Genomic DNA, 15206 nt, shown 5'->3' on the forward strand with positions numbered 1-15206 from the left:
GTCAGGTCTCACGGCACTGGTTCCTCCAGTGGCCCTCCTGGATAAGCACCATTGTCTCAACTGAATGAATCAGAGAAAGATGAGTAAGTCTAGCATGGTTCGGGGGCCTATCATATAAAGCAAAAGCTGTGAGATTCTTGCAATCACTCAGCATTTTCTTAGCCTAACCCTTCATTTCATGGATAAACATGCCGAAGCCCCCAAAAGGTGAGAGATTAACCAAGGTCACAAAGGCAGCAAGCCAGAAGCACAGCCAGGTCTATCTAATGATCTCATCACTTTGCAGCTGAGGAAACACTTGCTTGTTCATTTAACTAAACTCCACTTTAGGGTGGAGAACTACAAGCATTTTCCCATCCTTTCTCTGTGATACTACCTGGACCCAATACAGACGTTTCAGTGACTGAGTGTCCTACCAAGTTCTTTACAGATTCTAAAAATGCACTCATACAGAAGTCTCAGGGTTTCTATAAAATAGTGCTCTTATCTTTAATTGGGGTTACACACCTTTTAGAGTATACCAGAAAAATTAACACCTACCTACCTATCCCCCCCTAATTTCCAGACCCTTTAAAATTCATTCAGGGATGGCAGGTTCAGAGCTAAAAGGGAACAGAAACCTAGTGATAGAACCAGTGTTTCCACCTGAAAATTACATCCTGAAAATCAGAGTGTGTGATCCAATACTACAGCTGGGAAATACAGCTGGCTTTCGAGCTCACAACACATGTACATGTTAAAGGTTCAGAGAAACCTTGTAATAAAAAAGCCTGTCCAACTCTGTTTAACCTAGAGTTTCTCAAATTTATTCAACAGTGAGAAAGAGGAAGTGCTGTGGTTAGTCACACAGCTGGCAAAGGCCAAGCTCAGCTCAGAGCCAAGCCTCCATCTCCCCTTTCAATGCCTTTTTCATCTTAACCTTTTCCAGATAACTTCAAATTAAGTTTCAAAGGTAGAGGGAAAGAAGTCCTCTATCCATTAGAGGAAAAAAAGGGTCATAAGCACAGCTCTTTTGCTGTGCCTTTAGCCACATTATGCCATTTTAAAACTTGTTTTCTTGAATGCCATCTACCACTTTTGCCTATGAAGATCAAATTTAAAAATATGTTGAAAATTAGGGTTTACTATGCTAGATATTATTACTACTAACACAAAATTCTTTAAAAACTTTAGAAGACATAACACTTCTCAGAGACAAAATTTTTTAAGCATGCTGAATAATCTGATTTGTAACACAGTCCTGAAGCTGTGTATTGAACTAATGCCTGCTACAGCATTCAGGGACACAAATTTCTGCTGCCTTATTTCCCAGGCATTCCAAAAAAAAAAAAAATCTCTTCATTTCAGGGGGCTGATCTAAACAGCCAAGCAACAATCCGATTTTTTTATGTTCTGGGCAACTGAAGAAAAAAAAAATGTTGGAAGGCCTGAATTATTGGGGATATCTTGCAGGCAATTTTTGTTGCTAATAGGGAGTTATGGAAAAGAATCTCTCCCTTGCTCATGGTTTTAGAGTATCACGGATAATTGTTTCATAGAAAGTGCACATTTGTCACCATCACCTGCCAAAATATCTCTTCTGTGAACAGTAAAACTTCACGTAAGTTTAGTGTGCAATTTCCAAAACATTGGAAATGTTCAGTAAAGCATACAATACATAGAAAGCTGATAAGAGAAAACTTTCCTTAAAATAAAGGAACAGAGAAAAACTCAAATTATGGACGAAGATCTGAACTTCATGCAAGTGTCTTTAATGCTGCAGTGTATTGGTAGAAGAAAATGTATCTAACAACAAAAATAACAGGAATACAGGCAGAACCTGAGTTATCTGAGGATATGTTCCTGACTAAATTCTTCATATATGAACATATAACAATTATGTACATAAGTTATATCCCAACTATACAGTAATCACAAGTCTCCCTCCATAGAAAATACCACTATCCTTTTACATTTTAAATTAATATATAAAACTAAGTTATAAATCAATTAATATAGTTTATTATTTGACAGAGTTATAAAGCACAATAGGATGCATTTTATCTCCCATGTGCTGACATAGGTAACAAGGTAACCAAACTCTGTCTTTATGAGAAGCTGCCACAAGAGGTCATGGGTGGTTGACGCTGATGGTATGTGTCAAAAGCGATATGGTTTAGGGAGGAGAAAGAGAACAATGATCTAGAAACAACTATGAATAGCAAACAAATTTTCTTTTTTTGCTGCACAAACCCATCCCAAAGGACTCTCCAGACCTTTCTCCAACATGAAACAAACTACACCATGTACAGGCCACTTCTGATTATGGTTTACCTCGTTCACTTTTGGTCTTTCCCAGTATAATGTGAGTCCACATCAGCTACCCAGTACTGCGGCCACACTGTGAACTCTGACATCACTAAGAACACCACCTTTCAAGTCCTGCTGCATAGGTAGTAAATCTATTAATTACACATCCACATTGTCTTGATTCCTTTGCTTATTGGCATTTTTGCTTGGAAGGATCTAGGAATAAGACCTAGAATAAGAAACCCCAGAGTAAAAAAAGATTTATGTTCACTTCTTGGAATTTCACTAATTTTTCTCCATCACCCCGAAGGGAGAGTCATAGATCAAGGACCAACTGTCTTCCACTCAATTGCACATTGCTAATGTGTGTCATTACTCTAAGGCCCAGGTCCCATTATCAGAGCAGGTGAGAGAGTAATAGCAGTAACTGACTAGGAAGGGGGAAAAGGGAATGTGCAGGGGGATGTGGGGCTAAAAGCATATACGTATTTTTTAAGGCAAGGCAGACTTATGCATGCTTAAAAGCTGCCAAGTAGGAAACAGTACAGAAAGAAAGGCTGAAGACATAGGAGAAAAGATCATAAATAGAAAATAAGTTCAGAACATAGGTCTTTCCCAATGATAAGAGGTAGGCAAAAAATGCCCATACCATCACAGTTTGAGGTTCAATGGCAAGCAGTTGAGAAGTCTTCCCTTTTCTGTGAAAAGAAAGTAATGATGTCTGCTGAAATCATGGAAGAAGGCATGAGGGATAGGCTGAGGTGTTCTAAGAGGTTATGTCTCAGTCAACGTTCCCAACTTCCATCCCCACTTTGTAGATTTTGAAAACAAGGCTCTGCATTGTCAAGTATGGTCACTGCCTAGCCCAAAGTCCCTTCTAGGCAGTCATGTCATGCTTGACATGCTTACAGAGAAACATGTTTGATACTTTATGACTCCACTCCAATCACCACCAAATGGACTACGAGGTGACTACCCAACCAAGGGCAGCTACTCCTTGCTCTAGGTGAAACTTCTGCAATGGCCTGGCATAAAAGGCTGAGCCACATCCTGCTCTCGAGACTGTGTGCTCAGAAACACAAGAGAGTGAAGCAGTAAGCAACAGAAATAAGGTGGAAGAACAGATAGTAGTGATAAGGAGTCAGGGCAAGGTTAGTGTAGGAAGATGGACATATGACAAGTAGGTAAAAGCTATGAATAGAGAAGAGACGTATAGGATAATAGCAGAGAGAAAAAAACACCAAACCCAGGGACAACAGTGGAGTTCCAGAAAGAGGATCCATAAACTTTTACTAATGTGGTCTCCAGGGCCATCTTGGATCCAGAATCAAAACGTGGCTCCAACTTCTATGAGACATCACTCCAATAAGATTCCTGTTTTTCAATTTTTGTGAATATTTCCAACATCATTTTACACATATTCTTTCAATAAGCTATTCCACCCCAACCCAAGCTAGCTTTGTCTCTGTTCTTTGCAATCAAAGAATCATATCTACAACAATCTGAGTGTGAGGCAGCTCAAGGTCACAAAGCTCGACAAAGAGAGGGTAGACCATTCCATTCCCAGGATCCTATAGCCAGTCTCCTACAATACTATACCAGAAAGCCAAAAGTGAACTGGAGTGGGTGAATTTTATAGCATATAAATTAAACCTTAAGGAAGCGGTTAAAAGGGAGAGGGGGTAGGAGGACTGGAGACAAAGTCGAGAGCAGAGCAACTAAAATCAACACTAGAGGAATCTTCAAATAAAAACAAACTAATAAGCTGAGTATGGAAGAAGGCAGGCTACAAAATGAAATCTATAAAATGAGAGATAAGAAACAGACCTTGACCCCATTGTCTAGATCACAGAATGAGGCCATCCCCTTTAAAATGTGAGAGGAAGTTTTTAAAAAAAATAAAGCATTACCTTAAATATTAAACATTGGGAATTCATGTGTGTAAGAGCTTCAAAACTGGTCTGGTACAACAGCCATGCCCCACACAGTACCTCCCTTGGTGCCAGTGCCAGAGATATGACACTGCGAAGGATGAACCACAGGGCGGTCCATTAGGGAAATAAAATATATCTTTATTATTTTCTTCTAATTATAAAAATATACATTTTGTATAAAATTTTCAAACAGTACAGAAATAGATATTTTAAAAAGAGCACGTTTTGCCATAATAGAGCCCCTGGAGATAACTAGTGTTAAACGGGGTTTGGGATGTATCCTTCCAGAGACTTCACCTGCATACAGAATATATTTTTATTACCCAAACACATTCACATCTTACCAAAATACTCTGCAACTTGCTTTTTTGTCTCAACACACCATTTTTTCCCATACAATTACACACAGGTCAAACATCTGTTTTAACAGCTGCACAGTATTTCACAGCATGGATGCATCGGTTTATTTAACCATTCTACTGGCATTTAGGTTGCTGGCATTTTCTTCACTAATCCAAATTTTTTGGTGAGTATCAGTAAACATGTGCCTCACACACTTGTAAGACTACTTCTGTCTGATAAACTGCTACAAGTGTTACCATCAAAATGGCATCCTCATTTGGGGACAGCGAGTGAGTCTGACCATGGCAATCTACCATTAAGTAGCAAAGGCGACTGCAAATCTCATCTGCAGGCCAGGGAGCAGAACAAGGATCCAGCCAGGAAACGAAACATTAAGGCTGAGGCAGCAAAGTCCTAGGGCTCCTGGCTTTCCTTGTGAAGAAATCCATACAGTCACCTGTTCGAGGGGGCAAGTGGGAACTGCCATTTCTTCTGCCCTCGCCAGTCAGAGGTTCCCATACGCATCCAAGCCTGGACAGCCTGACTCTGATGACAGAGCATTTGGAGAGGCCAGAATGAAATATGTAGAATTTAAAGCAAAGAACTTGTGGCATGCAATTAATTCAGAAAGAGAAGGGAGGACACGAAAGATGCAAAACTTTTTTTCTTTAAAACACAGATTGCTTTACCTGTTGCATAATGTAGTGAAATCGCACTGGATTTCATAGTGATCCCTCGGATTTGTTCGTCTTCTCTGCTGTCCATGTACCTTAACTGGAAAAATGCAACATATGCATCCTTACTTCCCAATGAATTAAAACGTAATATTAAAATTGACTGATTCAGATTTTTGTTTTAAATACTTAAATTTTAAACTACAGAGCCTTTTCTTTGGGGGGGGGGGGGGGGGAGGAGGACAGGGGCCCGGAGAAGGGAAGTTGGTTGAGGGGAAGACAACATGACAAATTGAAAAATATTACCACCAGGAACTCACAAATGTATTCAAACACTGCATGCCCTCCCCAGAGTGTTGCTTATCCAAATTCCTGCTATGAACGTTTGGGTAGTCCAAGAAAAATTCACAGAAAGTAGTATTTGGGGAAATTCCTTCCATTTATCAAGAACACAGCCATTCTTTTCCTATTCATGGGCTGTTCCACAAATTATGAGCAGAGACTGAAACAGAAGGTCTCTAGAAGTAGGAGAAGCCTTTACTCCCTTTCCCAAATTAATAAATTTTAAACATTTAAAAAAAAGAATACAATAGAAAATATATATAATATAACCACTTTGCTGATGACTGTCACAAAGCTTTAATGCCCACAAACAAGGGCCTGTATCTCAAATCATCTGGCTTCGCCCTTTATCGATACTAACAGTGGCTTAACTGAATACCCCATCCCTTTCCAACTCCTCAGCCCTAAGCACCACACTAGCCTCTTTCCTCCCTCTCCAGAATGATCTTTTCCTTGCCCTGCCTTCTTTCCACTGTCAAATTTTTGAAAAATTCTTAACCTTTATCCTCATTCATTTCTTTCATTCAAAAGCCTTGAGAATAATTTATTGATATGAGATTGCCACATTTATTCATCCATATTAATTCATTAATTTTCAGAAAGGTTTTCATTTCTCAGCTCTGGCAAAACCAAAGTCCTAAAAGGTACCAATGACCTCGTGAACAAACACAATAATCTTTTTCGATCCTCACTTTTCTTGATTCCAGATTAACACATAGTTAATCACCTTCTGTGTGCATGTGTGCTCTCGTGCATATGTGAAATTGTTCCAAGAGTCTGAAATCTCAAAGTTTCCCTACTTAGATTCCACTGCTGGTTTCCTTTCACCTCTCCAATCTCTCAGACAGGCCTTATTCAAAAAGTTTCAGTCCCTTGTTCCTCTTGTAAATGAGTATGTTTTTAAGCACTGAATTAGTACAAAACATGTATAACACACAAACAATAACAATACAATGAACACCTGTGTATGTGCTGTCCTATTTAAGAAAGAAAAAAAAGTTTCTGCTACTTTTGAAGTCCCCCGTGTCCCTGGCTCATAGGTAGGTAACCACTATCCTGAACTTTACCTTGATCATTCTCTTTCTTTATAATTTTAAAAAAAATGAATGTCTCACTAAAGAAGATATCATCTTGAGTTGCAAGTTTTAAGCCTTATATAAATGTAATCACACTAAATATACTGTTCTGTCACTTTTTCTTTATTCGATATTATATTCCTGAGATTCACCCATGTTAATGGATATAGTTATAATTCACTCATGTTCATCACTGTAGTACTCCACCTCACAAATCTACCACACTCATTTACCTGTTCTATTCGTGATGGACACGTAGACTGATTCCAGTTTTTTTGTAACTGTCACTGAGCTGATATGAACAGTGAGGGGTCTCTTGCACACTACCTAGGAGTGGAATTTCTGAGTTATTAAATTTGCACATCTTCAACCTGACTAAATATTTCCAAATTATTTTCCATATTAGTTGGACTGATCCACACTCTCAACAGTGGAATAGTGCCTTTGATGCTCCATAACACTGACAACACTTGACATAGCTGGACTTTATTTTTTATATCAGGTAGGTGATAAATAACATCTTGTGGTTTTAATTTACATTTCTCCTATTATTAAGGGGACCCAGTATCCTTTTATAAGTTTATTGTATTGGCCATTTAACATTCCTTTTCTGTGAGTTTCCTGCACATGATTTTTTTCCATCTTCCTACTGGTTGTACTACAGGTTTATTATGTTTTAGATAGGAGATAGTTATAGTCTCTGAATATTAGTCCTTCGTCAGTTATATGTGTTATTAATATTTTCCCCTAGTTACCAGGCTTATTTTTTTCACTTTCTTTATGGTATCTTTGATAAATATGTTCTTAATTTAAAGTAATTAAATTAACATCTTATGTAATAGTTTGACATTTTTGTCCTAAGAACTCTTCCCTTTTGGTCATAAAAGTATTACCCTACATTATTTCCTAAAAACTTTTTAGTTTTGCATTTCACATATAAATATTTTAACTATGTGCAATGGATTTCTGTATGTGGTGTTAAGCAGAAATCCAGTTTTGTCCCCTGTACATGGATAATTAAATGCCCACGGACCATTTGAGAGGTTCATCTTTTCTCCACAGATCTGAAATGTCAGCGTACATATGTGTGTGTCTGTTTCTAGGGTTACCATTCTGGGCCATCAGTCAATTTTACGCCTCAGCTGATTACAAACCACAAGATATAATAAGTTTATCATAAGTTTTGCCATCAGATAAGACATGTTTCCAACCCTACTCTTCTTCAGATGTGTCTTGGTTATTACTGGTTTATTTGCTCTTCTGTATTAATTTTAAAATCAGCATATCAAGTCCAAATTCAAAACTATTGGAATTTTTACAAGAACTGCTGACTCTATAAGTCAACATTAAAAAATTGTCATTTTTTAAAATACCAACTCGGCCAATACACGAACATAGTGTATCTCTCCATTTAAGTTGTCTCCTATATCTCATAAGTACATTTTTTATGCTTTTTAAATGGTATGTATTTTTAAATGGCTCTATATTATCTGTTGCTCATGTACATTTCATTTCAAGTATTTTTGAATCCTAAAACCTGCTAAATTCTTAATAACCTAGCAATTTATCTACATACTCATTTGAACTTTCTATAAAGTCATATCATCTATTATTAATATGATGTTTCCTCCTTTCCAAAATTCACACTTTTTATTTTTCTTTCTTGCCTTCTTACTGCAGCTAGAACCTTTAGTACAATATAAAATAGAAGTTATCATACAATGAGCAGAAAGTACAATAACCATTCTTGCCTTGTTCCTGACTCTAAATAGAAAAGTTTCAACACTTCATCATTAAGCTTAATCTTCACTGTGGGTTCTTTGGGTAAATATCCCATATCACATTACAGAAGTTCCCTTGTGTAACCTACATTGTAAAGAAGTTTTACCATAAGAGATGTTAAGCTTTCTTAAATGTCTTTTGTATCTACTGAAAGGATCGTGATTTTCTTTCTTTAATCCATTAACATGGTGAAATTACATGTTAAACCAATCTTGAATTTCTCCAGATAAACTCTATTTGGTTATGAAGAACTTGTTATACAATGCTGGATTCAGTTTGCTAATGAGGGTTATGATTTTTATATCCACAACCATGACGTTGGCATGGAATTTTTCTGTTTTGTATAAGTCTTAATGGACTTCTGGTATCAAAGTTATGTATGTTACCGTCAAGTGATTTGGAGACTATTGCCTGTTGTTGGGTTTTCCTCCCCTGTATTCTGAAATGGTTCTAGTAGAACTGAAATTATTTGTTCCTCAAATATCTGGTAAAACTAGACAATTAAACCATCTGGGCCTTTTCTTTGTGGAAAGTTTTTACCCATCAATTCAATTTCTTTCTCTCCCTCTCCTTCCTTTCCTCCTTCCTCTCTCCCTCCTTTCCTTCCTTCCTTCCTTCCTTCCTGAGACAGGATCTTACTCTGTCACCCAGGGCAGAGTGCAGTGGCATCATCAGAGTTCACTACACACCTCAAACTCCTGAGCTCAAGCAATCCTCCTCTCTCAGCCTCCCAAGTAGCTAGGACTACAGTCACATGCCACCATGCCGGCTAATTTTTTTTATTTCTTGTAGAGACAGGGTCTCAATTTGTTACTCAAGCTGATCTTGAACTCCTGCCTGAATGGATCCTCCTGCCTTGGCCTCCCAAAGTGCTGAGATTATAGATGTGAGCCACTGCACCTGGCCCAATTTAATTTCTTAAATGACTATAAGATAATTCAAGTTTTCTATTTTTTCTTGACTCTATTTCTTCTTGACTCCAAATGATAGCTTACAATAACACAGTTATCGTTTTCCAGGCGTTTTTGCATTTCACCATTTTTAAGGTCATTGCCATAAATTTGTTCATTATGTCCTATTATTACCTTATTAATCTCTGCAGAATTTTCTTTCCTGGCATCACTTATTTCTGCCTCCTCTCTTCTCTTCTTGATCAATCTTACTGATAACTGTCAGTTGTATTACTCTTTTATTGGTCATTCAGTCAAACATACTTATGTATACTAGACTTTATATATTTCCCAAGTACATAAGCCACATTAGGAACATTAGCTAGTGACAAGTACCAAATGTTCCTCAACAATGTTAATGAAAAACAAAACAAAGTTTTCTGGTCAAGATAATCATGACTTGTCTATGTTGCTGGTCATTTTTTTAAATTAATAGACTTCATATTTTTAGAGCAATTTTAAGTTTACAGAAAAACTGATTGGAAAGTAGAGATTCCCATGTAGCCCTTTCTCCCACTCCCAGTTTCCCCTATTATTTACATCTTGTAATTGTTTGGTATAACACATTTGTTATAACAACCGATGAATCAACATTGAAACATTAACTAAAGCCCATACTTTACATTAAGGTTCACTTCTTAAATGTACAATGACATGTGTCCACCATTATTAAATGTGTTAGCTGTGTTAATAATCTTTTCCAAGAACAAACTTTAGGCTTCACTGATCCTTTCTATAAAATGTCTATTTTCTACTTCATTAATTTGTGCTTTATTATTTCATCTACTTACTTTTTTCTAATTTCTCAAGTGAGAAAAATACAACCACTTCATTATTTCACTCAACCTAGTTTTTTCCAGCCTCCTCTGCATAGTATCTTGGGGCCAACTCCCCACTGAACCACACCAAGTGCCCAACTCTACCTTCAAGTCTCCTAAGTCTACTTTGCTGACTCAATTTTGCTTCTCTGTCTCCTCTTGTATCCTGTTACCTAACAAATCCTGCTGATTATATCCTAAGTAAGAACACTTCTTTATTTTTCTACTGCCAAGTAAATTATTCCAAGCCCTTTTAACTCACAGCTAGAAATAAAGATCTCTTTATTTCCCAAAACACTATTTTCGTCATGATCCTCAAGCTTCTTAATTAAGGCCTTTCTTTGGTACTTAGGTTAACTTTCAAAGTCTTCTATAATCTTACACATTCTCTCTACCAGTGTAATTTCTCTCCCACTAGTCTCTAGGGCAAATGCTCCACTCCAATCAAGCACAACACACAAATCAGCCTTTATCCATGTTATTTCCCACCACCTGATGTTTTCTCTGCCTTCTCAAACCAACCAACTTATCTATCTGTGAAGAATCTCGGTGAAATCTTCCACAATGAGGTATCATTTGACTTGTTGCAAAAACTCACTTCTGCACTTATAAAATATTAATATAAAGCAAAAGAAAGCAATACAGAAGCAACTGTTTTTCTCACCATCTATTTTATCTTGTTAAATAGATTGGCAGCTACTTAGATGCAAGAACTATGCTTTATACCTTTTTAGATCTTTGAAAGACACAGCAAATGGTTCATCACATTGCAGACGGCTAACACTTACTGATATGCAACAAGTATTTATCAAATATAACAACATACCTTGCCTGCCAGGCGGCTGGAGATGATTCCATTACTAGATATAAGACAGTCAGCCAGAGTAGTTTTTCCTGTTAAAACAAAATAACATTAACTCAAGTCTATGTCTTCTTTAGAAAGGGTGGGGTGAAAGACTGTTCCTACAGATTTAATACCTGTAAGAACTGGTTTAGCAAAGATTTCTATTGATCTATGCTGGGTGATGAAAGACTCTTAGTAGACTTTCGAACAGAATATGACCTGGAAGCACTCTATAGTGCTGCATCCTTATCTCAAACCCTGTGGATCTCATCAACCTCACCTGAAAAGTTGTTAAGCAACTTTTATTTAAGCACAGAACTTTTCTTAAATTGAGGCAGACTTTATATAGAGAAAACTACAGACTTGTAAGTAAGTGATGAGCCAAACCACCATGTCAATCAAAATATAGAACATCTGACAATCAACTTTTACAGTTACTATAATCTGTCCTACAAGAATTTGATCCAAGTTTGTCACAATTATTACATCAATCATCCCATATCCACATCAGTGACTATGCTAATAAACTTAAGGCCCTAATAGCACAGAATGACAAGAAGATAGCAATAATTTTTGTCCCTGAAAGGTATACTGCGTAAAACACCATCAAGAAACAATAGAACATAGTCTTCTGCCATATTTCCCCATGTTTGGCCTTAGCTGGCATTTGCCAGTTGAGCTGTCTTAAGAAAATAGTTATTTAGCAAAGAAATTCAGGAAATCTACCCATATCTCTTACTGTTTGCAATATAGTCTCTGGAGGGCATCAACTACACTGTCGCTACCAATAAAATGTAGTATCCAAACCTAAACCTAGAAAACTACTTTATAACAAAAGAAATTCTTTGTATACTTAGTATGCATTTATGATTACCTTAATTAAACAGACTATGGACAACTAAAGTTGACACAATTTCACGTGGTAAAAACAGGTAACTTTGTTTAAAGAATGCCATGGGTATACATAACTACTGTAGTAGAGATGGAGAAACACAAGGAGGATTTTTCCTTCAAGACAAGTTTTTATTGCACTCTAAGAACTTCAGCAAAGCTGTGGAATCTCTGTAATAGCTCAAATCAGAGACCCATCAGGGGCAACACTGAAGAGCTTTAATATTGTGCTGTTTGCCATGTAAATAAAATGTATCAGCATATAATCCTAGAGCATCAATTTCCTGCTACCTAGTACAGCAAAATTCTTTCTAGGTACAGCAAGCATATATCGCTCTACAATATAAGTATCAAGAAAGCAAGAACTTTGCTTTATTCATGGCCATGTCTCTAGGACAAGAACAATCGTTTGCATATAGAAGATATTCAATAAATATATTTGTCGAATAAATGAATCATAGGTTTTCTGGGATAGTAGCAATTTAACATAATTTTAAAGAGACAATTGAAAGTAATCTGTTACACACACACCCTACATTGACTTTCCACATCATTTAATTCACAAATCAAAAAATATGTACATATATTTTTAGGCTGGAAGCAGTACACCTGTAATCCCAGCAATTTAGGAGGCCTAGGTGGGAGGCTTGATTGAAGCCAGGAGTTCAAAATCAGCCTTGGGCAACATTGCAAGATCCTGTCTCTACCGACAACAAGTAAAAACAGCTGGGCATGATGGCACACACCTGTGGTCCTACCTACTCAGGAGGCTAAGGCAGGAGGATTGGGGCAGGGGTTAGTCACTGGACTTGCACATTCATTCTCAGTTGGCTTCACCTATAAAGTGATCCATTATTTCTCTTTCCTTCAGTTCCCAAACTTACTTCACTTGCACGTCTGCCAGTCTAATCTTTCTAATGTACTATTTGATTACATCACCCCTGCTTTATTTCTTGCCCCCAATGGCTGCCTAAAAATAAATGATCATTTTCACAGTAAATCATTTACCTTCCTGTCGAACGATTCTCATTATCATTCACATTTGATTTTCACATCCTATAAGGTAGGTGTAGTTTTCATCCTGTTTTACAGATGGTGGATACTGAAGCTCAAAAGGGCAAAGTACAAAACTTGAAAATGGAGTTCTAAATTCAGGTTGCCTGACCCCACAGGTGGAGCACTTCCCCTTATCCTAGTGCTCAGCTGGCATGAAGAGCTCTGGGAGACATGACCCAGCCTGCCTCTTCCCCTTATCGACTAGTCCCTCAACTTCAGGATGGCAGATGGGTTTTATTTCACACACCCGTTCCGATCACTTTGCTGTGGCTACCCAAACTAAAAAGGGGTTTGAAACCAAGGGCAGGCGTAGCATGAAGGAGTTCTTTGGTGTTACAGCAGTTATCTGTCAGAAGCATACACACTACGCATTAGCTATCTCTGCCGTTCCCATGCCCTGGGCTTTGACCACATTCATTTCCTCCCACCTTTGTTGAAACATTCCTACCTGTGATGTCCCCATCTGTCATCTGGAGCCCTCCTTCAGGCATCATCCTCTAATACTAATTATGTTATGAAGCCTTTTTCCTAACCCATTCCTAGCTTCCAAATCATCTAGTTCCACCACCTTTATAGTCTACTTTTTTTCTCATATGTTTGTCTCATTTTTCCTGCCTCACCCCTAAAACCTCTACTGCTGGGTTGGTGCCCTACTCATAAATCTCTACCTCCCGACATACTTAGTAAAATATGTTGAATTTAGCAGCTATTCAATAAATATCTGCTGAATTAAATAGGATCATGCAACACAGGCTCTGAGGACGTTATGTCAAGACTATAGACATTTTACATGCAAAGCCTGTAAAAACAAAAACTCAAGTCCTGGTTTAAAAAACCATGTGATACTATATAGAAGAATGCTAATCACTAATTAACCGGGTTCATTTCAAATGCTTCACACCAAGCATGCTTCTCTATCACAGAAAACTTTTTAAAAAAATAAGACCTGTTTCTTAGCAAACATCACTGTCAGCTTGCCCACAGCTTCACTCCACTGAGACATGAAGAGACACACATTCCCCCCCGCCCCCCGCTTATTAATGAAAATACATCATTTAAAAAGGATTCTTACCGTGGTCGACATGAGCCAAAACACAGATATTCCTGATGTTGGCAGTGTTTTTCTGGAGTTGAATCATCTTATCCAAACTATTGAGCACCATGGTTATTTATTTCCTGTGATTAAAAATTAAACATTTCTTACAAATTGCCCAGGGACTAAAAGGTCAGGGCAAAAGAAAAGAAATAAATCAAAGGCTGGGAGCTGACAAGACTTGTCAGGACCCTTAAACTAAGAGCCCAGCGGAAGCCGATTGATGGGCTACGCCCACTCAGGCCCCGGCGCAGTTTGAGCACTAAAGTCAGTATTACACGACAACTATACTTAATGGAGTTTGCTCACCCTTCCGGGTCCGACGGCTGCGATGAATCACGCAGCTCCGGGGCTGGGTGCACAGTGACACCGCAGCCGACGGACGCGTTCTGGGGCAAACTTCTCCAGGCCAGTAACTACGTACAGGAAGAGTTCGATGCAGCAGGGAAAGATGCTGCTGACGTCTCCCCCTTCCTGTCCCCAACCTGTCCCCAAGTCCCGCACTCTGTCATCCTCGTCCGCTCGCACCGGAGCAGAAACGCCCGGCTGGCTGTATTAGCGCCCCACAGAGCCTGAGTAAAGTTTCGGGTCACGTGCTTGCTAACCAAGCAGGTGCACTGCAAGTCCTAATTCCTCTCCAAATTAAAAGCAAAAACCTCAACTCTACATTCCTTTCATTTCTGCGGGGTCCTGGGTCCGTTCCTTTGAAGACCCCGGGTCTACAGAGAAGCGGCCGCCGGGCCCCGGGCTGGAAGCTCCGGAGGCGGACGACCGCTCCCCGCCCCGACTCGCCCCAGGCCCGCTCCGCCCCACCGCCGCGGCGGCCCGGCCCCGAGCGCCGCTCAGAGGCCGGCGGAGGGGGACGCCAGCCCCCAGCGCGGGCGCGCACCCACCGGCTCCGGCCGCGGCTCCGGCCCGGCGCAGCCCTTCCCGACGCCGCCACACCGAGCGCCGAGACGCCAAGAACTCCGCGAGTCTGGAACGCCTGAGGGGGCGGAGCCGGCTCACGCTCGACCTTTGACCCGCGCGCGTCGGCGCCGCTGCCGGAAGTCGGCGCCGCGTCCGTCTCCCGGGATCCCGCGGTTGCCTTGACTACAGCGGGCGCTGTGGAAGCC

General features: G+C 39.3%; 1 protein-coding gene across 3 annotated transcripts in view; it reads right to left on the reverse strand.

The window, feature by feature from the left end:
- EFL1 (elongation factor like GTPase 1) overlaps positions 1-15045 on the reverse strand; it is a 125206-nt gene extending 110161 nt beyond the window's left edge. Inside the window, exons 1-4 of one of the 3 annotated variants that reach the window (XM_069465638.1) lie at positions 14985-15045; positions 14071-14174; positions 11034-11101; positions 5255-5339 (exon numbers count right to left, since the gene is read on the reverse strand). In XM_069465638.1, the coding sequence (XP_069321739.1) occupies positions 5255-5339; positions 11034-11101; positions 14071-14161 (244 nt within the window). In that variant the 5' untranslated portion in view covers positions 14162-14174; positions 14985-15045. Of the gene's footprint in view, positions 1-5254; positions 5340-11033; positions 11102-14070; positions 14181-14984 lie in introns of those variants that run through there. The other 2 variants (XR_011233156.1, XM_069465639.1) reach the window with 2 other exon arrangements.
- Between the last annotated feature and the right edge of the window lie 161 nt (positions 15046-15206).

The sequence above is a fragment of the Eulemur rufifrons genome, chromosome 3 (genome assembly GCF_041146395.1).
Source record: "Eulemur rufifrons isolate Redbay chromosome 3, OSU_ERuf_1, whole genome shotgun sequence".
NCBI lineage: Eukaryota > Metazoa > Chordata > Mammalia > Primates > Lemuridae > Eulemur > Eulemur rufifrons.